Consider the following 22,788-nt stretch of genomic DNA (forward strand, 5'->3'; position numbering starts at 1 on the left):
GAATCATACTTCTTCCAGCAACGGATCGCGACCGAAGAGCAGGTATGGATGGCCTCCTATAATCTGGAGGATGGCGCCTAGATATGGTTTATGCAGATCCAGAGCAAAGAAGGCACTCCATCATGGAGACGCTTCGTCGAACTGCTCAACACACGCTTCGGGCCACCTTTGCGTGCCAACCCACTCGGTGAACTCGTGGCGTGCAAACACACGGGACAGTCGCAGATTACTAGGAGCGGTTCGAGGCCCTCCTTCCCCGCGTCGGCATGCTCACGGAGCTCCAGAAGGTGCAACTTTTCACAGCCGGGCTGCAGCCCCTCTCAGCCTCGACGTCGAGATCCACAACCCACAATCACTTGCCGTCGCCATGAGCCTCACCCGCAAGCTGGAACTCCGTGATCAGTGTGCGGCGACCCTCGCTTCACAGCCTCGACATCCACAACAAAGAGGGCTTCTACCAACTCCACCACCACGCCTGGCGCTGCCAGCTCCCCACCCGCAAGCTGCAGGCCAGCAGGCTCCGGAACGGCGCCGCTTTGATGGAATAAGTCTTGAGCATCTAGAGGACAACCTGCTTTTGACTGTCCTCTGTAGTCCTTTAGCATCTAGAGGACAGCTTGACTGTCCTCTGTAGTCTCTTTAGCATCTAGAGGACAACAGTCGCTTTTTGACTGTCCTCTGTAGTCGCTTTAGCATCTAGAGGACAACAGTCGCTTTTGACTGTCCTCTGTAGTCTCTTTAGCATCTAGAGGACAATCCTGTTGTGTAGTGTGTTTGAGAAGGTGTGGTAGTGCAGCCTCTAGGGCTATAAATATTTGTCCCCAACCCCTCTAAGGGTATGGCATTGTGTAGTGTTTGAGGAAATAAACAGAAAAATTGCCCCAACTCATAGTGTCATCCTCTTGATGAGAGTTAGAGTCCCTTTACTTACAATTGGTATCAGAGCCAAACTATCCTGCAGCCTAAACATCTCGTGTTCATCTCCTTCCTGCGCCTCTCCCCACACTCAGTCGGCAGCAAGAGCTCCAACTGTTCCTTCCTCCCCTGCTCAGACGAGCAGCCTTTCGTCTGAGACAACCTCTTCCACACGCAGCGACCCCTCACTAGCCCACCATGTCCCTACGCTCGGCCACTTCGAGTGCGCGGCGCCAGCAGGAAGCCGAGGTCGCCGCGGCACAAGAACGCGAGCGAGCAGCAGCAGCGGCTGCAGCGACAGCGGCGAGGGCAGCACAGTTGGCGGCGGCGGAACTGGCAGCGGCGAGAGCGGAAGTAGAAGCAGCGGAGGCGGCGGATGCTGCACGTGCGGCGGCAACAGAGCTCGAGGTTCTGCGCGGCAGTAGAGCTGGCAGCTCTGCTTCTGTCGACGACAACACCGACGAAGAGCTCAGGCTGGCGAGGGAAGCAGCGCGAGAGCAGGCGGCACAGTGGGCAGCCGCGCATCCCCATGGGGGCGCGCGTGGCGGCAGCCCGGATAGGCGCCGACACGCTGACGGCGCTCCAGGCGGGGGCACACGCGGCGGCAGCCCAGACGGGCGTAGACGCGCCGGCGGTGCTCCCGGCGGCGGCGACCGAGTCGACGGAGATCGCGGCCTCTACAGGCGGCGCAGTTCTCCCTCCCCGGATCGGTACCATGGTCACCGCATGGCCCAAGCCATTGTCAGGGACATCGGTCCCGGCGGTGGGTGGCCTACCCTCACCAAGACCAACTACGTCGAGTGGGCCGCGGTGATGAGGGTACGGCTCCAGGTTCGCCACATGTGGGAAGCAGTTCGTTACGACGACGTCGACTACCACGAGGATCGGCGGGCGCTGGATGCCCTCATTGCTGCAGTCCTGCCCGAGATGCAGTTTTCGCTTTCCCAGAAGCGGACTGCCAAGGAGGCCTGGGACGCCATCGCTGCGACCCGCATCGGCAGCGATCGTGCCCGCAAGACCACACTGCAGGCACTTCGCAAGGAGTGGGAGAACCTGGCCTTCAAGCCAGGTGAGGATGTTGATGACTTTGCTCTCCGCCTCAACACTCTGTTGCAGAAGATGGTGCAGTTCGGCGACGACACCTATGATGAGGAGAGAGCTGTTGAGAAGCTCTTCCGTTGCATCCCCGAGAAGTACAGGCAGATTGCTCGCTCGATCGAGTCTCTGCTAGACCTCTCCACGATGACGATCGAAGAGGCGATTGGTCGCCTCAAGGTGGTCGACAGCGATGAACCACAGGCTCTCTCTGGGCCTATCACTATCGGCGGGAAGCTACATCTCACTCGGGAGCAGTGGGAGGCCTGCCAGGGTGACAAGAAGGGGGAGTCCTCCTCGACACGAGGCCGCAAACGCGGCAAGCCGCGCAAGGCGCGTGGAGGCGCCAAGGCCGGGGCGCGAGGACATGCTGAGGGTGGTGCACGTGGAGGTGCCCAAGGCGGCGCCGTCGGCAACAAGAAGCCGGCACGAGACGACGGCTGCCACAACTGCGGCAAGCTTGGCCACTGGGCCAGGGATTGTCGGCAGCCACGACGTGGCCAGGCCAACGTCGCACAGGCGGAGGCGGAGGCGGAGGCCCTGCTCCTGGCACATGCAAGCATCGAGCCATCTCCAGCGGCACCGGCCGCAGCGGCACTCCTCCACCTTGATGAGTCGAAAGCACGCGCTTTCCTCGGCGACGGCTCCAACAAGGACATGATCGAAGGATGGTGCCTCGACACCGGCGCCACTCATCACATGACCGGCCGACGGGAGTTCTTCACCGAGCTTGACTCTAGCGTCCGAGGCTCCGTCAAGTTTGGGGACGCCTCCGGCGTAGAGATCAAGGGCGCCGGCTCAGTCGTCTTCACCGCCGCGTCTGGTGAGCACAGACTGCTCACCGGAGTCTACTACATCCCCGCGTTGAGGAACTCTATCATCAGCTTGGGACAGCTGGATGAGAACGGTTCACGCGTGGAGGTCGAGCACGGAGTCATGAGGATCTGGGACCCCTCTCGTCGCCTTCTTGCCAAGGTACGCAGGAGTCCAAATCGGCTATACATCCTCAATGTGAAGGTGGCACAACCTTGCTGCCTTGCTGCTCGTCGAGACGACGGGGCATGGCAGTGGCACGAGCGCTTCGGGCACCTTAACTTCGAGGCCCTGAAGCGGCTCAGTGCCAAGGAGATGGTACGAGGCCTGCCGTGCCTTGACCATGTGGAGCAATTCTGCGATGTCTGCGTGTTGACAAAGCAGAGACGGCTCCCCTTTCCCCAGCAGTCAAGCTTCCGAGCCAAGGAGAGGCTCGAGCTCGTGCATGGGGACTTGTGTGGCCCTGTGACACCAGCCACACCAGGAGGACGACGCTACTTCTTGCTGCTCGTCGACGATCTCTCCCGCTACATGTGGGTGATGATCCTTGGCAGCAAGGGAGAGGCTGCGAACGCCATCAGGCGTGTGCAGGTCGCTGCGGAGGCGGAGTGCGGCCGCAAGCTGCGCGTGCTGCGCACCGACAACGGCGGCGAATTCACGGCGGCTGAGTTCGCGTCGTACTGCGCGGATGAGGGCGTTCAGCGCCACTACTCCGCGCCGTACAGCCCGCAGCAGAACGGCGTTGTCGAGCGTCGCAACTAGACGGTTGTGGGGATGGCTCGGGCTCTCCTCAAGCAGAGAGGAATGCCAGCTGTCTTCTGGGGAGAGGCGGTGGTGACATCGGTTTACATCCTCAACCGCTCGCCCACCAAGGCTCTCAACGGGATGACACCGTACGAGGCTTGGCATGGGCGCAAGCCGGCGGTCTCTCACCTACGGGTCTTCGGCTGCCTCGCATTCACCAAGGAGCTTGGCCACATCAGCAAGCTCGACGATAGGAGCACCCCGAGGGTGTTCATTGGCTACGCGGAGGGTTCAAAGGCCTACCGCATCCTTGACCCAAGAACACAGCGTGTGCGCACGGCGCGCGACGTAGTGTTCGATGAAGGGCGAGGATGGGCGTGGGACAAGGCGGTGGACGACGGCACGACTCCGACGTACGACTTCACTGTCGAGTACGTCCACTTTGAGAGAGCTGGGGGAGTAGGCAACTCTTCTCCGAGCAGGTCTACCCCACCCCCTAAGTCTCCACCGACTCCAGCGCCAAACTCTCCAGCTCCTGCTACAACGAGCTCTTCACCACCACGCACTCCAGCCACGACTCCGGCTACAGCGCGCTCTTCGCCACCACGCACTCCAGCACCGACGGTACCCTCTCCGGGAACGTCCTCTCCGACACCAGCTCGTGTCGAGCACGACCCAGTGGAGCTCGTGACCCCTCTGTCCCGCGACGAGGAGCGCGTCGACGCGTGCTACGACGACGAGCCGTTGCGGTATTGAAGGGTGGAGGGCCTTCTCATCGACCCGTCGGTGCCGGGCCCTGCGTCTCGCATTCTGGCAGGAGAGTTGCATCTTGCATGCGACGATGGTGAGCCTCGGTCTTTCGCGGAGGCCGAGAAACATGCGGCTTGGCGTGCCGCGATGCAGTCGGAGATGGACGCGGTTGAAACGAACCGCACTTGGGAGCTCGCTGATCTCCCTCATGGTCATCGCGCGATCACCCTTAAGTGGGTGTTCAAACTGAAGAGGGATGAAGCCGGCGCCATCGTCAAGCATAAGGCTCGCTTGGTGGCACGCGGTTTCTTGCAGCAGGAGGGGATCGACTTCGACGATGCCTTCGCCCCTGTAGCACGGATGGAATCCGTGCGACTCCTCCTCGCGCTGGCAGCCCTGAAGGGCTGGCATGTTCATCACATGGATGTCAAGTCGGCGTTTCTTAACGGCGACTTAAAGGAGGAGGTCTATGTACACCAGCCGCCAGGTTTTGCGATCCCTGGCAAGGAGGGCAAGGTGTTGTGCCTGCGCAAGGCTCTCTACGGCTTGCGACAGGCACCAAGGGCGTGGAATGCCAAGCTGGATTCCACGCTCAAGAGGATGGGCTTCATGCCAAGCCCGCACGAGGCGGCCATCTATCGGCGGGGCAATGGAGAAAATGCCCTGCTGGTTGGTGTCTACGTCGACGACTTGGTGATCACCGGCGCCAAGGATGCAGAGGTGGCAGCGTTCAAGGAAGAGATGAAGGCCACCTTCCAAATGAGTGACCTGGGGCATCTCTCCTTCTACCTGGGGATTGAGGTGCACCAGGGAGACTCTGGGATCACACTTCGCCAGACCGCCTATGCCAGGCGCATTGTTGAGCTGGCTGGGCTCACCGACTGCAACCCAGCTCTCACTCCGATGGAGGAGAGGCTGAAGCTGAGTCGCGACAGCACGACGGAGGAGGTGGATGCTACTCAGTACCGGCGTCTTGTGGGGAGCCTTCGCTACCTCGTCCACACACGGCCTGACTTGGCATACTCCGTCGGCTACGTTAGTCGGTTTCTGCAGCGACCGACGACGGAGCATGAGCAGGCTGTGAAGAGGATCATCCGCTATGTTACGGGGACTCTCGACCACGGTCTCTACTACCCGAGGTGCCCTGGGGAGGCACACCTTGTCGGGTACAGCGACAGCGACCACGCCGGCGACATCGATACTAGCAAGAGCACAAGCGGGATCCTCTTCTTCCTCGGCAAGTGCCTCATTAGCTGGCAGTCGGTCAAGCAGCAGGTGGTGGCCATGTCCAGCTGCGAGGCCGAGTACATAGCGGCGTCCACTGCTTCGACTCAGGCACTCTGGCTGGCTCGACTGCTCGGTGATCTCCTCGGGAGAGACACTGGAGCGGTGGAACTCAGGGTGGACAGCCAGTCCGCTCTGGCATTGGCCAAGAACCCCGTGTTCCATGAACGGAGCAAGCACATCCGGCTGAGATACACTTCATCCGAGACTGCTTGGCAGAAGGGAGCATCAAGGCGCGCTACATCAACACCAAGGATCAGCTTGCAGACCTGCTCACCAAGCCCCTTGGGAAGATCAAGTTTGTTGAGCTTTGCTCCAGGTCCGGGATGACCCAACTTTCTCACAAGACGACGCCCAAGACTTATGGGGAGAATGATGGAATAAGTCTTGAGCATCTAGAGGACAGCCTGCTTTTGACTGTCCTCTGTAGTCCTTTAGCATCTAGAGGACAGCTTGACTGTCCTCTGTAGTCTCTTTAGCATCTAGAGGACAACAGTCGCTTTTTGACTGTCCTCTGTAGTCGCTTTAGCATCTAGAGGACAACAATCGCTTTTGACTGTCCTCTGTAGTCTCTTTAGCATCTAGAGGACAATCCTGTTGTGTAGTGTGTGTGAGAAGGTGTGGTAGTGCAGCCCCTAGGGCTATAAATATGTGTCCCCAACCCCTCTAAGGGTATGGCATTATGTAGTGTTTGAGGAAATAAACAGAAAAATTGCCCCAACTCATAGTGTCATCCTCTTGATGAGAGTTAGAGTCCCTTTACTTACACGCTTGGGGCTGTGCTTCAACTGCAACGAAAGTTCGGGCGCGGTCACAACCGTGTCTGCCAGCGCATCATCCTCTTCAACCTGGCGCCGATAGACGACGAGACGGACACGGGCGTGGAAGCTCCGACCGACGACAAACCACATATCTCGGTGCACGCGATCATCGACATCCGCACCAGCGAAACAATGCAAATGCGCATCAAGATGGGTGGCGTCTCCCTCCTCGCCCTCCTCGACTTCGGCTCTACCCACAACTTCATCGCCGAAGAAGCCTCTAGCCGCACCACGTTTCCGCGTCACCAAGGCGGCAATCTCCACGTCACGGTGGCCAACAGTGACTTGGTGCCATGCTCGGGTGTGTACCATGGTGCCCAGTTCTTCATCGACGGCGAGGCATTCTCCACCGACTTCTTCACCCTGCCCCTCGTCGGCTACGGCATGGTCCTCGGCACCCAATTGCTTGCCTCGCTGGGTCCCATCCTGTGGGACTTTGGCGCCTTGACCATGTCTTTCGGGCACGGTGACCATCAAGTGTGCTGGCGTGGGCAGGCAGGACCGTCCAGTCCAGCACTGCGTGCATGCACGGGCGACGATCTCATGCAGGCCCTCCTCGACGCATTAGCGACAGTCTTCACCGAGCCCAAGGGCATGCCATTGCTTCGCTCCCGCGACCACGTCATCACCTTGCTTCCGGGATCAGCGCCAGTGTCCATTCGGCCCTACCGCTATCCAGTGGCGCACAAGGACGAGCTAGAGCGTTAGTGCGCCACCATGCTCGACCAAGGCATCATTCGACAGAGCTCCTCGGTGTTCTCCTCTCCGGTACTACTCGTGCGGAAGGCCGATGGCACATGGCGCTTCTGCGTTGACTATCGCGCCCTGAACGCGATCACAGTGAAGGACGCGTACTCGATCCCGGTGGTCGACGAACTGCTCGACGAGCTCCGCGGTGACCATTTCTTCTCCAAACTGGACCTTCGATCCGGCTACCACCAAGTCTAGATGGGCACCGATGACATCGCCAACAGTGGCGGAGCCAGCAACCGAGTGAAGGGGGGGCCAATCAAAGCTTTTGGACACAAAACAAAGCTAATTACAGTGGAAGAAAAGGCAAAAATTCTGTTGTAATAATATAATATTGATAATGAGTGTATCAGTACATAGTAAAGCATTTTACTTGAATATACCAAAATACAAGCATGTCATTATACTAGCTTAAACACATGTTAGAACACCACTTTTCTCTCCTTAAGATCCTTAAAATCATTAATTATATCATCATAGCTGTAGTTTCCCACGATTCCTCCTTCTATATGTACTAGTAAACTATTAGCAAGATACTCATCTTCCATCTTATTCCGCAACCTTGTCTTGATTATCTTCAAGCTAGAAAAAGCACGCTCAGCACTAGCAGTTGAAACATGAAGAGTAACAAGTAAGCGAACCAATCTATCAATCAAGTTGAAAACCCTATGACGTCCTGAGGAAACAAGGCATCGACAAAGGTCAGCTAAGGTTGCAATATTTTCCATATCTTCACTGTTAGAAGCTTCAGCAACAAAATGATTCAATTGGCACTCTAATCCAATCCTCTCTTGTTGGGTGAAATCTGCTGGGTAGTATTTCTCCACCATGCTGCACACATCACTTGCCTGAAAAGAGGTAAATCCATTTTTTGGTACCAATTTGACACTAATAGATAAAAGATCCATCACCTTCTCATTAAATTTTAGATTCAGTTCAGTCAGTTGAGTATCAATTGTTGCCCGAAAAACTTCAACTCTGAAATAATGATCATTGGTAAAACGATCAGGCTGACGACGAGCACGACCACCGCGCAATATATATATTTCATCAAAGTTTGGTATGCTAATTCCATGATTCATACAGAAGTCAACAACTTTGCAAATAAACGTTTCCCAACCATTGTCTGATCTCATTTGTTCAAGAAGGATTTTTGTTGAATGCACAAGACGGATAACATTTACTATGTCTTGTGTTTTCTTCTGTAAAGCTTGACCAAGATATTCAGTGATATCTAATATATCCCTCATCATACATAGAACAAATACAAAATCAAATGATATTAGATAGTTGAAAGAAGTATCTCCATCGGCCCGGTTTGCACCAGCAGATGAATCTGCAGCTAAGTTTTGTAGAACTGAACTGACAGCATTGAACATGTCAATAAGGGATGAAATAGAGCCTAAGTGTGAACCCCACCTTGTCTCTCCTGGACGTTTCAATGAGCGGATCTGATTCACTCCTTTACCGGTCTCAAGCTCGTCAATATCTAACAAGCGTGCAAGTTCAACCATTTGAGCATCATGAAGCTCATCGTGACGCTTGGATGATGAGTCAACTGTGTTCACGATAAACAAAAGCTTCTGAAAAAATTGGCTAACAGGCACCACATCTTTTGCTGCAGCAACAAGAGCAAGTTGTAAACGATGGGCATAGCAATGAACGTAGTATGCATACGGACATTCTCTAAGAAAAAGTGCCTGCAGACCATTCAATTCTCCCTTCATGTTGCTAGCACCATCATATCCTTGGCCTCGAAGGTTTTGTATATCAAAGGAATGGATTGCCAATACATGAGACAATTCTTGTTTCAGTGTCAGTGCTCTAGTGTTTGTTACATGAACACAATCAAAGAACCTTTCTTGTAAAACACCATCTTTATCAACAAATCTGAGAACAAGAGCCATTTGCTCTCTTTTGGATACATCACATGTTTCATCTACAAGAATTGAGAACTTCGCATCCCCAACTTCATCACGAATATGCTTTCTAATTTTCATTGCAATAACACTCAAGATCTCCTTTTGAATATCAGGTGATGTATATTTGGCATTGAGTGGAGCATTCTCCAAAACGACACCTGCAATCTCAGGATTAAATTCTGCAAGAAGTTTTACCATTTCAATGAAATTGCCTCTGTTTTTTGATCCTGTTGTCTCATCATGACCTCTCAAAGCACAAGACTGAAATGTCAACCACTTAACAGCCGCAATTGATGTCTTGAGCCTTAGACGATTTCTTTCTTTCTCCCGGTCACTTGTCACCAAAAACAGATTTGCTATGTGATTTGGTTGATTCAACAAGGTTTGACATTCTTTCATTGCATTATTGTGAACTGAGCAAGGATCAGATCCTATATGAGCCAGGAATGCACATTTTTTCCCATCATGAACCTTTTTCCAACTATCAAAACCTTGTGCTGTGAAGACATCAAAACCACTCCTTTTATTTATGTTTTTGCTACAAACAAAGCAATAAAGACAATAAGCACGTTCAATGCTCTCTGAATATTCCAACCAAGAGGGAAATTGACTAAACCAATGGTACTGAAAACGCCGCTGATGACCTGTTGGCCCTGATGGCTTATAACTTTGAAGTTTTGGTTGCATTGGACCTAAAATCAAGTATGCTCGTCGTACTTCATCTTGTTGGTTGCTTGGATACTCCCAAATTTGTGGGCGTTTGGCCGGATCTCGCTCTAAAAATTCGATACCCCGAAAAATAACAACTTCATCTTGCCTCTGAAAATTGGCACCAGCAGCAACAACTATAGGTTGCTCAACAACTGGTTCTGGTTCATCCCTTCTTCTTTTGCAAAATGATTGGATGGATTTTTGAACCATTGCTATAAGTAAAAGAAATTACTCAGTATCTAAACTGGTAACTAGGGTTCAGGTTAGAGATATAGACTACCGTACTGAGCAAAATCGAATCAAAATAAGGAGAAGAGAAATTAGAGCATGCCTAACCTGAATAGCGCCGGGGTGTTTGAATTGACAGCGTGCGCGAGGTGGTGACTGCTGAGTGCTGAGACTGAGAGCGACGATTCGACGGCGGCACGGTCGCACACTCGCACGGACGGAAAACGGCTTGGAGCCTTGGAGTTTGGCGGAGAAGAGAGAGTGCGCGATGCTGTTGCCTGGAAGGCTAGAACTGAAGTGCCAGCTGCCAGCGGCGAGGCCGTAAGGCCCGTAAAGCCAACAGCTTGGCATCGGACATCCTCGGCCCGTGGGCCATGTAGTTTATACTTCGATTTTTTTATACGTACCTGGGGTTTTTTTTTGCGGCAAGGAGGGGCCACAGCCCAGGTTGGTCTACACCTGGCTCCGCCCGTGATCGCCAAGACGACATTCCACACGCATGACGACCTCTATGAGTTCCTGGTCATGCCGTTCGGGCTCTGCAATGCCCTGGCAACATTTCAAGCACTCATGAACGACATCCTGCGACCGTTCCTGCGTCGATTCGTCCTTGTCTTCTTCGACGACATCCTCATTTATAGCAGGACATGGACCGATCATCTGCGACACGTGCGCGCCGTCCTCCACCACCACCACCTCTTCGTCAAGCGCTCCAAGTGCGAGTTCGCCGTCACCTCCATCTCCTACCTTGGGCATGTCATCTCAGCGGCAGGCATCGCCATGGATCCGACCAAAGTCCAAGCCGTCACCGAGTGGCCGATCCCTCGTTCCCCACGAGCGGTGCGCAGCTTCCTTGGCCTAGCCGGCTACTACCGCAAGTTCGTCAAGACATTCGAGGCCATCGCCGCGCCCCTCACCGCTCTTCTTCGCAAGGAGGGGTTCAACTGGCCCGCCGAGGCTGAGAAGGCGTTCACGGCACTCAAAAGCGCAATAACTACCGCACCGGTGCTCGCATTGTCGACTTCGGCCAGCCCTTCCACAACTTCGGCGCCGTGCTCCTCCAAGACCAGTACCCAGTGGCATTCTTCAGCCGGACCGTTGCTCCTCGACATCGCTCCTTGGCGGCATACGAGCGCGAGCTTATCGGCCTAGTCCTTGCCGTGCGCCACTGGTGACCGTACCTTTGGGGACGCCGCTTCCTGTTACGCACGGACCACTTCAGTCTCAAATTTTTGCTCGACTAGCGCCTCGCCACCATTCCACAACATCATTGGGTGGGCAAGCTCCTGGGCTTCGACTTCACGGTGGAGTACAAAGCGGGCAACACCAACACTGTGGCCGACGCTCTGTCCAGGCGCGACACAGAGGAGCCGACACTTCTCGCCATATCGGGTCCTACCTTCAACTTCGTCGAGCGTCTCCGCCAAGCTCACGACATCGACCTTGCTCTGGTCGCCCTTAAGGGGAACTCATAGCAGGACAACGCACGGGCGCCTGGTCGCTGGTTGATGGGCTCGTGGCGTTCCAAGGACGCCTCTACATCCCACCTGCATCGCCACTCCTACATGAGCTCGTCACCACCATACATGATGACAGCCATGAAGGCAACGCTACAAAACAGACCACCTACATCCAGTCGGCCTGCTGCTGCCCTTTCGGGTGCCAGTAGCGGTCTGGGCTGACATCGGGCTGGACTTCATCGAGGCGCTTCCGCGTGTGGGAGGAAAGTCCATCGTCCTGACGGTGGTGGATCGCTTCAGCAAATACTGCCACTTCATCCCGCTCGCACACCCATACATGGCAGAGTCCGTGGCCAGGGTCTTCTTCGCCGAGATCGTGCGCCTGCACGGAGTGCCTCAGTCCATGGTCTCGGACCGGGACCCCGTCTTCACATCCATCTTTTGGCAGGAATTGATGTGCCTCGCCGGAGCCAAGATGCACATGACCACGACTTTTCATTCGCAAGCTGACGGCTAGACTTAGGCCGCCAATAAAGTCATCACCATGTACTTGCACTGCTTCACATGGGATCGACCTTGCCAGTGGCTACGCTGGCTTCCCTGGGCAGAGTACATCTACAACATTGCCTACCAGTCGACGCTCTTCGATACTCCGTTCCGAGTGGTTTATGGCCGAGACCCACCCTCCATTTGCTCGTATGAGCCCGGCGAAACGAGGGTGGCGACAGTCGCCAAACACATGGCGGAACGGGACGAGTTCTTGGCAGACATATGTCACCGCCTTGAGTAGGCCCAAGCCGTTTACAAGCGCTTCTACGACAACCATCACCGAGATGTCCGTTATACCGTGGGCGATTGGGTGTGGCTCATCTGCGCCACAGCACTGCCTCTTCGCTACACATGCCCACGTCAGGGAAGCTCAAGCCGGTTCTACGGACTTTACCATATCACCGCCATCATCAACGACGTCGCTTACCGCTTGGAGCTCCCACATCGCGTCCGCCTCCACGACGTATTCCACGTCGGACTCTTGAAGAAATTTGTGGGCACGCCGCCACCAATCCATCGACCCTACTACAGATCCACAATGGTGCTGCTATTCCAGATTTGGATCACGTTCTACGCTCCCAATCGGCCCGGGGTGTCCGCCAGCATCTGGTTCACTGGAAAGGAGAGCCCGCCGCATCAGCCACGTGGGAAGACGTTGACGCTTTATCAAGCGCTACCCCAGTTTCCAGCTTGAGGACAAGCTGCTCATCGAGGGAGGGAGAGATGTCATGTGGGGTCACCACTACGAGCGTCGGCCACGCGGCCAGCAGCAGATCAGGGCGCAGGAATAGCTGCAGTTGCTAGGAGCTAGAAAATTGGAGATTTGTTTAGAAGATAAGCTCACGGCCAGCAACAGATCAGAGCTGGCCGCTGCTAGCAAATAGGGATAAGTTGTTAAGAAGTTGTTTAGGAAGATAAGTATAGAGAATAAATAGGAGTTGGTTTGGCTGGCCTGGCTATATATAAAGCAGGCGGCTATTTTAATAAGGCAAGCAAGAATTTCCTATCTCCTGTCTCCTATTGGCAAAATCCCTGGGGCCTTTGCTGACCGCGACTACGAGCTCCGTAGTCGGGGCCCCGCTGTCTTGGGCATTGGAGTCCTTGACATCTGCACTTTCCAGAACTCCATATTCCTGTCCCAAACTCCATTTCTTTGCCGACTTGCTGCTGGAATACCAAAGAAGACCATAATTAGCAACACTAATGTAGTCTTGATCTTTACTACTCCCTCCGTCCCAAAATAAAATTTGTTTTACCTTTTTAGTTGATTCATACAATAATTGATATATTTGTTTTATATATGTGTCTAGATTTAACATAAAAATCAAGAGCTAAAACAACAATATTTTGAAACGGAGGGAGTAACTTATAATTATAAGTAGAGAAGCTCAACAGAAGCACTGCTGCATTAACAAATAACTAGAATTTAGCAGACCATAATAGCCACACAGCCAACATATTACCTAACCAAACTAGTTCAGTACTTCAGTACATACTACATAGGCTGATAAGCAGCCTGCTAGTGACCTAGATAAGTTCAAGTGTTCAACACAAACATTAACATTCAATAGTCCAACACAAGTAGGCAACTAGCCATCTAATTAAACAAATCATCATTCAAACGGAAGCCTCCATATCTTCAGTTCTTGTTGGTGCAGATCCATCAGCAGTATGAATAGATTCTTCATCCTCCATTGCTGTTGCTGAATCAGATTCTCCATGCTGATCTTGGTCTTTATCGTCACCTTCATTAATATCTTGACTTGTTGTCTTCCTTGGACACGTCCTGTTCCTAGCATAAGTATGCTTCACAGGGGCAGCAACAGCAGCATGACTGCATGAGCACCAGCAGTCCTAGACAAGTTATGTCCCTCTACCGTGAGTTGCACCAATAGCATCATCCACAAGAGCCCAAGTCATAGCATTGCCACCACCTTCTTGAACTGATGAATGTGGAGCCTCCTTCAAGGCCAGGCTCCACGTCTGCATTACAAGCACAACATCCTAGGATGAGAACCAGAGAATAGCAGAGGGACAGCACAGCAAGCTAGCAACCTGGCAGAGAGGCTGTGAGGGATGGGGGAGGAGGAAAGATGGAGGGGTACGACTGTTAGACGGTGTAAAATAGAGGACATAAAATTGTAGATGATACTGTTTAGAGAGAGAAGTTTGAAATAGGGGATAAGATAGAGGATGAGATATGAGATCTGCTGAAGATAGCCTAAAGCACACACCACCGAAAGAGCTTATCACAAAGACCAGCGGGCACTTGTACTGGCAGAGGGTGCCGACATCTAGACAGCACACCTGAGAGGAGAATGACAAGCGGGAGACTACCAATAGAGCCGGGGGGGGGGGGGGGGGGGGGGGGGAGGAATCGCACGCAGGACGGCAGGAGGGAGTAACTACGCTCGGGATGAGTGCAGTTGCGTGCGGGAGAAATTGCAAAAGCCGTTCCGCCTTATCCGTTTTTGGGTGCTCTGGTTACTATTATAAGTTTATAACCCTAATAGGCGAAATTGCAAGCCCAATAGATGTAGGCCCGGTTAAACAGGCCCAAAAAAAACAGAGCAACCAATCAATCTGGTTGTCCTTGTCCTAGTCAGATGACTAATTAATCAACGACTAATCGTACGACTAGCTCTTTGATCGAACTAATCGCCTTGGTACCCTAAGTCGGTCAGTCGGTCACCACTCACCAGGGACTTAGGACGATTAATCAGGAGAGAATAACATTATATATTTTATGCATGCCACATCTCTACTATATAAAGCGTTCCACAGTCATCATGCATCACTCTTCATCTTCGCGCTTTATGCAAAAATAAGGTAAAATTATGTACAAGTGAGTTTGAATCTTAATTGTTGGCTCCATATTCGTACCCACATAACCAACAAAACATATACATTTTTGTGTTTTATTAAAATTAAGTCTAACTATGTGATATATAGAAACTGTAGCAATACACGGCTATCTAACCAGTAATTATTCTAATTTATTTATTTCACCTCAAGGAACATGATTGTCAGTTATAAAACTTGCCTGACTGGTTATATAACTTTATCGAATCTGCTATGATCGTTGACATCTGAAAATGTTCATCGCATTGCAGCTGGGTGGCTCCATCTGATATCACCTCATATGAATTGGAATTTCTAGGAACATCAATAAGATCGCATACCCGGACTTATTGCCTTCGACCTCTGTTATTGAAGTCATGTTGATACAGAATTGGGTTTTTTTTTTCTAATTCTCTGCAAGTCAGTTGTGGAGACATTAATTTCCAGTATTCTGCACATGTAACTGACCAAATCGTGAACACATTGAGGTCCTTGAGGAAGAAGTGTTGATCATGGAATGTTTTTGCATCTGATTATTTTGTATTGATGTCTTGAATTCTTGCCACACCTGAAGATCTGATGATCATGCCTTTTGAAGCATGCCTATTTTTTTGAAGCATGCCTATTTTTTTGAAGCAGGCCATAAGTTCCGTGTGTTTTTGGATAAGTTATGCCGCTGCTGACTCTGTACAGCAGCTTTCGATTCCCGATTCCGTATTGGCGTCAGTAGTTACTATTTCTGTTTGGGTGTTGCAGCCGTTTAAGCTCGATGTGTTTGGTTTAAGCTCAAAGTAGGATAAGATGGAGGTAACATCGTCCACTCAATCACACCGTCACAAAAAATTACTCATCATAGAAAATTTAGCCGTCCCCTTTTATCCCTACTTGTCCAACCAAACACATCCTAAATCATGATCTACACTGTAGTGGTTCATTTCTGGCACGGCAAGCAGGCAGTGTAACCGAATATTACGAGTAGCCTGAGCATACGGAGAGTGAATTGAGCAGGAGACATGTCTCGGGCATGCTCGACGAGGTGTTTGATTCCCTAGAGCCGTGCAACGGTGCAAGCAACAAGTGACTCCAGCGTCCAGTACTCAGAAATTGGTCGTTCAAAATTCTGAAACCATTTCCTTCGCACTTTCTCTTTTGGTTCAAAACATTGATGTCCTGATTGTAAATGACCAAATGACTAGCATGTATTGCAATGCTCTTATAGAACAAGTCCTGCCCAGACTGTTTGTTGTCTTTCCCAGCACGGCCGGTGCGAGCACAGGGGATGGGCGGATGGCAGCGGTAGCATACCGTGTCCACCAGAGAAAAAGTACTCTATTACTCACACCCGCTATTCACCATCAGTACAAAATTACTACTTACCTGTCATTCGTGATGATTATGGGTACCATAATGGGACCTATGCTCACCAACATTTTAGTAGACATGCTTATTTTAATCGCAATAATCAGAACCGATTACAAAATATGGAAGCCTCAAACATCGTAATAATAAAAGATGTTAGAATAACATGCTCTGTATTATCTTTGTGGCCTGCATAGGATTTTGACATTTCATATGGAGTTCTATACTTTTAACCCATATGTCATATGTTAGCGGCTTTTCATCATGTAGCCCAGTGGCGGATCCAGGATTGAATCAAAGGAGGGGCTATAAGTTAAAGTATGTTTGTCGGAGCCACCAACGACCATTCTGGAGGTGAGTGTCATGACTACGTCCTCGTAGGCCTGATGTACTAGCGTGTTGCGGCAGGTCTACCATGGTGCTGCTTGCAGCAGGGGCGAAGCCAGGATCCAAAATCAGGGGGGACTAAATTAGAATAAGGGGGCTGTTAGAAGCATTTTTGCACTATTTACATGAGAATTAGCTAAAAACTAACATGTCCTATAGAATTAGGGGAGCATTAGGGGGACATTGCTCCTGTGTCCCCCCTGCCGTTGCTCCTGGCTTGCAGCCTGCCCCTTGCGTTGGGTACATGCGTGCTGCTAACTGTTAGATGTGCATTAGCCGTGCGCGCTAGCTCATGACTACGTCCTGTGTGGTAGCGTGGATTTACACTGCTGAAGCATGGACAGGGTCCAGCGTGGATGCGTGCGCTACCACCTAGCGTGCTGGTGGCACAGATAGAGGCCAAATACATGTGCTGAATGACACGATCAGAAAGAAGGTTGTGACCTATCTTAGTTAACCTTTATAGGCTGTATTTATGTTATAATATACTCCCACGTTCCAAAATATTTGTTCTTTTAGCTCTTGGTTTTTATGTCTATATTTAAATGGATGATGATGAATGTAGACATATATATAAAACACATGTATCAATAAAAAATTATATAAACCTACTAATTCCCTAAAATGATGACTACTACTTTAAGATAGATGGAGTATATATTATTAGGACACGTCATAAAATAGGTGTCATGGAGGACGACCGGGGCTGCAGCCCCGGTAGCCCCCCTCCTAGATCCGCCCCTGATGTAGCCAGTATGGGGCAAAGAACATGTCCAGATCCACCATATCTGATGGGTATATAAAATGATCCAATAACAAATATGTGAGCTTCAAAACTCGCCATACATGTGCTCTAATGTCGTTTTTACCCATCAGATATCAGGTATGGGGTACCGATTGACATCTTTATCTAGCACGGTATCCAAGGTACAACCTCATGTGTTTGCTTTATTGTCTATAACAACTTCGCCTGAGCAAGTATCGTGTTTTATTTATCTATACAAATGGGTGTGGTGTTGTCACACCCAGATTTAAGGGATAAAACCGGGTGCGTCTTATATGTGCGCCAAAGAAGAACAATACATATAATGACAAAGTGTATAGAGATAAATATCACAAATATCATAAATGTCAATATTACATAGCGGAAGTCTTACAAAAATAAATGATAATAATAAAGCGAACTAAACGTCCATCCTTGGCGCCATAAAGCTGACTGGGAAACGCCACCTAGATGAACTCGTACTCTTCATTGTAAGGCTCCTCCTGGACCACCTGTTCCTCTCCTGTGGGGGGTTTATATATCGCAAGGGTGAGCTCACAAAAGATCATAGCTCAACAAGTTGTGGGGAATAATGTGCATGAACTCACCAAAGGTGGGAGTTCATGTGAAGTGTAAGGTTGATCAACAAATGAGGGTTAAAGCTGAGCATTGCTTTTAATAAGTTGGTCAAGCTTTATTAACAGCTACTAAATGTAAGTAGTTACCAAACCAGAGTAATAATAGATCAAAATTAATAATAAATCCCAATGCGATGTAAATGACAAATTGAATTTAATTCCATAATTTAATCATGCGAGAGTCCTGAGCTGCTCATGATCGCGAGCTCGGCTAGTATACCAATTTTACACTCTGCAGAGGTTGTACCATGTACCCACAAGTTGTGTATCCCATGTTGCCTGGGTTTGCAAGGCCCTTAGACACTACCGAGGTGAATGGCTAGGGATCCACTACGAGGCCTTTATAAAGTTCCACTAGCTTCAAAAAACTCGCTACAGTTTCTAGGAAGAGCAATGCAGGAATCCTCCGTCCGATCGCCATCGCAGCAAAATCAACCAGGGAACATCCCTACACGCCTACTCCCCTACTGCCCTTGCCCCTATCGGGTAAGGTAGTCCTCCACTAGCTTTCCTAGTTAGTCAGCCAAGGGCGTCCCATTCCACCCTTGTGGTGGCACGTGTTTCTCAAGTTAAGCTCGATGTTCCAATTAACATAGTTGTCTTATCATAAACAGAAATAGAACAGTAATAAAGAATAATCATGTGTAACAGTTATCTCAACACCCAAACCATGTATGCAATAGCAATGACTACCTAAAAATTCAGAGGTAAACAAGGTGAAAATATAACCAGACTAGGGTGACCTTTTGGGTCCCATCAAGATTAAGCTTATGCATAATAAAATGATTATAAAGAATATTATTGGGTAAATGAAAGTGGTCAAGGGCACAACTTGCCTTCAATGAGCTCCTGCTCAACAACTTCTACCTGCTGAACACCTGGATCCTTTGTGGCTGGCTCGTCTACTCACAACAATACAAACAAACATGGTATGACAGAAATTATCATCACATCAAACAACAGAATAGATTGCATGATAATATCCTACGCGTCGTAACGAGATCGTAGGAACAAGAATCACTAAATTCGGAATTACAGTTATTTAGTTATGAATTTCTGAAGTTATTTAGTAACTAGAATAGAATAATTCAAGTGAATAATTTTAATTCAAGTTTCATGGCTAAACAAAGTTACTAAGTGATGAACAATATTAATACCAAATTAATGCCATTGGAATGGATCAATTTGGAGTTAAAATGAATTAAATATGAATTATACAAGTTTCTCGAATTATTTTGTATTAAAAATCATTTTCCATAATTACTTATCTAATTTCTTTGGTCTCTGGACTGCGCACCAAAAACAGAGAAGTCTAGGGGCTATCACAAAAGAATCCCAAGACTCTGGTTACAACTACGGTGTACTGCGGGTTGATTCTCTACTTTCTAGGGGTTCTTATGCAATTGTGTCTGAGCGAAAGGGTATCTGTCATTCTGAGCTGTCCGATCGGCAACAGAGCGCCATGATTAGGCTCTCATTAAAACGCACCTGCATTCATTCGCAACCGTTGGATCCCGATTCGATGGTCCCGAGACATTACAGCCCGATCCAACCTAGACCATTCGATTGATATCCAGCGGCCACAAATCCTTACTGCGAATCGGTATACGCCTAATAATCACAGCCGTCCATCGAACCACCCACGACACAGATCTATTCTTCTACCTCCCGCACTGGAGCACGACAGCGCGACTCCGGCGAACCGCCTAGGCGCAACCCCGCACCAATACACGCCCCGATTGATACTACATGTTCACAGAGCTAAAGCGAAATGGGTGGGAGGTAACTCACCAGAGATCAGGCAACAGAGACAGCATCCCTCGCTCCATGCGGATCCACCGTCCAGTAAGAGCGACGACGAAAAATTACGAGCACGCCAGTGGCCCCCGATCTCCCAGGTCGATACTACCGCGCGTGCGCCCACGCGAGGAAGCCCTTGACTCCCACTTTGGTATCGGACCACCCCCAATCAGAGTATGGCATGGCGGCGACGACGTTCTTCCTAAATCTCGGCGGCGGGCACGACGACCAGGCTTTTGGTGTGGGTCGTAAAGGGTTTGTGATGCGCTCTAGGGCTCAGTCTTATACCAGGGCCAACCAACGACTCGAACGAGATCCCCGGAGCTCCCCAGCCGAGATCCCCAGAGCATCTGTTGGCACGGCCGATTTCCACGGTGAGGATGATGTGCCTGACCGGTGGGTCCTTGGTGTCAGCGATAGGCTTCTACCCGGCGCTCCTGTGAGGGATGACTGACGAGCGGGGCCGAGTGAGCAGAGGTCGAAGCGTGCGGGTATAGGTGTACATTTGGGCCGGGCCAGATGGGCCGGCCCGAAGCACGGAAAAAAAGCACGGCCCAGGCACGGCACGGCCCGAAATAATTTAGTGCCGGGCCGGCACGGCCCGTTATATCGGGCCGGGTTTGGGCCGAGGTCACGGCCCATGGGCGGGCACGAGCACGGCCCGTTTAAGGCAGGCACGAAATGGCCCATATAGAGGCACGAAAAGGCCCATATATTTATTAAAACCACACTTCATTCCACATTTTCATATACTTGATAAAGAACACAAAGCTAGAGATAATGCTAGTTAGATGTTATTTGTAGCTTTGAATTAGAGTGTGTGATGTAATTTTGCTTTGTTATGAACATTAGACAATAAACTGAACTTACGAACTTTGTATAGAGCTGGTTATACTCTTTTTCTTTCTAACAAAATGATTTATAAACGAGATAGTCACTACATAGCTGTGGTAACTTTAATTAATACAAATATTAAGTTTGATTTTGTTCAAATTTATTTGTATTATCTTTTATTTGTTTTATTATTTTTTTTGAATTTAGGGCTCTAATGTGAATTTTGGGCCAAAAACTGAATTTCGGGCCCTAATGTGAATTTCGGGCCAAAAAAATGAATTTCGGGCTTCTATAATTTCGGGCCGCCCGAAATGAGCCCGGCACGTTTAAGCAATTACGGGCCGGGCCGTGGGCCGAGGGCTAGGCCCATGGGCCGGCCCGGCACGGCCCGAAATTCAAACGGGCCGGGCCGGCCCGAAATTCAAACAATACGGGCCTTTTCGGGCTTGGGCCGGGCCGGGCCGGGCGGCCCGAATGTACACCTATACGTGCGGGTGTGGCTGCTGGGCCGCGAGCGAGGAATTGGGGTAGTGGACCGAAACCCGGTATCCTGGCCCAAGCGGCGTCTTATTCTTTTTTTTCTTTTTCTTTTCTTATTTTTCTCTATTTTCTTTTCTTCTCCATTTTGAATCCTAGATTTTAAATCCAAATTTTTGATTGTAACTTTTGAACTAGATATACTAGTCCAAGTTGTTGATAGGAAAGATATATTTTCTTCACATTGTAGATATGGTTTTCCTTTCTTACTTTTCTTTCTTTTATACATTATTTCCAATTTCTAGAATTTAAATTAGATTTAATCCCTAATTCTCATTATTAATGCATCCTTATTGTTATTATTATTTTTATCAAATGCACAAATAATGGAACTCGAACATGATGCACATTTTATTAAATAGTTATTCATTTTAAATATGTTTCCTATTAGATCTCATGGTTGAGGTGACATTACACATAAAATCTTATTCCTCTCTTTATTTTCCAAAGTTGAGTATTACAAATCCTACCCCCCTTAAAAAGAATCTCGTCCTCGAGATTAGGAAGGACTAGGGAAGAGGTGGGGAAATTCTATTCGAAGCTCTTTGTTGGGGGTATGCTTCGTAGCCGAAGATCCTAAAAAGAACACCTTCGAAAGGTCTTCTCAGAAGCAAGCGCCGAAGCTATTATCTATAAAGCTTCGGCACAAAGGTAAATCTCAAGATGAAGGGTCGAACCGACTTAAAGATGAATTGACTTAAAGACCCATGATGTTTTGTGTCATTATTGTAGTCGATTGTAAAGGACATAAATGTAATTTTGCGCAGGTTGCATCCTGTGCCTATAAATAGGTGAACAGTATCCCGGCACTGTTCACGCGATCCTGTAATCACTGGCACATTACGCTTGAATTATTGCTTTCCGTCAAGGCGAAGGTATAAATGTGCCCAAACATTATGTTTTAATATTTATATATTCATATAATAAAATATATGAATATATTTGTGCTTTAAATTTCATTTCTCATCGTTTGTTGTTCTACAAGTATGATCACGAAGGTGTAATCTTCGTGATACCTTACTCGTGGCCTTCGTCCGAAGTTCATTAAATCCTTGGGGAGATAATGCTTCAGCGGACGAAGGGCATTTATGCTTAACATTTTTGTGTTGCCTTGTTCTTAATTTATAGCATTTGAGAACAAGTCCCCAACATTGGCGCCCACCTCCGGTGAACTCACTACCACTTTCTGAGCTGATGGCTTCGTTCAAAGCTAGAGTTGCTTCGGCTCCGAAGCTCGTACTCCCGATAACAGGTGGTTCATGCTCAGAGCCGGCTAACAGGAAGCAGAAGAAGGAGGCACAGAGAAGGGTACAACATGTAGGGGTGCAAGGACCCTTCATCAAGTCAAGATGGTCACATCCCGATTACCTTCTCCCAAGAGGATCTTCAGCTCAAGGATTACCCTCACAATGATGCTATGGTTATCTCTTGTGTTATCAAAGGATTTCTGGTCCACAATGTTTTGGTTGACACAGGCAATGCAACGGATATTATATTTGCTAAGGCCTTCAGACAGATGCAAGAGCCCGAAGATAAGATCCATGACGCCACACATCCCCTTTGTGGCTTCGGAGGAAGGCAGATTGT

General features: G+C 49.7%; 1 protein-coding gene across 2 annotated transcripts in view; it reads left to right on the forward strand.

The window, feature by feature from the left end:
- The window catches only part of LOC100275762 (uncharacterized), a 36,687-nt gene extending 21,188 nt beyond the window's left edge, over positions 1-15,499 (forward strand). The window contains exon 5 of one of the 2 annotated variants that reach the window (XM_035962178.1): positions 15,156-15,499. Coding sequence is in view for 1 of the 2 variants with exons in the window: in NM_001352590.1 (NP_001339519.1) it covers positions 15,156-15,173 (18 nt within the window). In the remaining variant the exon portion in view is untranslated. The remainder of the gene's footprint in view (positions 1-15,155) is intronic. The other variant, NM_001352590.1, reaches the window with a different exon arrangement.
- The last annotated feature ends 7,289 nt before the right edge of the window (positions 15,500-22,788 follow it).

Source organism: Zea mays, chromosome 9 (genome assembly GCF_902167145.1).
Source record: "Zea mays cultivar B73 chromosome 9, Zm-B73-REFERENCE-NAM-5.0, whole genome shotgun sequence".
NCBI classification, from domain to species: Eukaryota; Viridiplantae; Streptophyta; class Magnoliopsida; order Poales; family Poaceae; genus Zea; species Zea mays.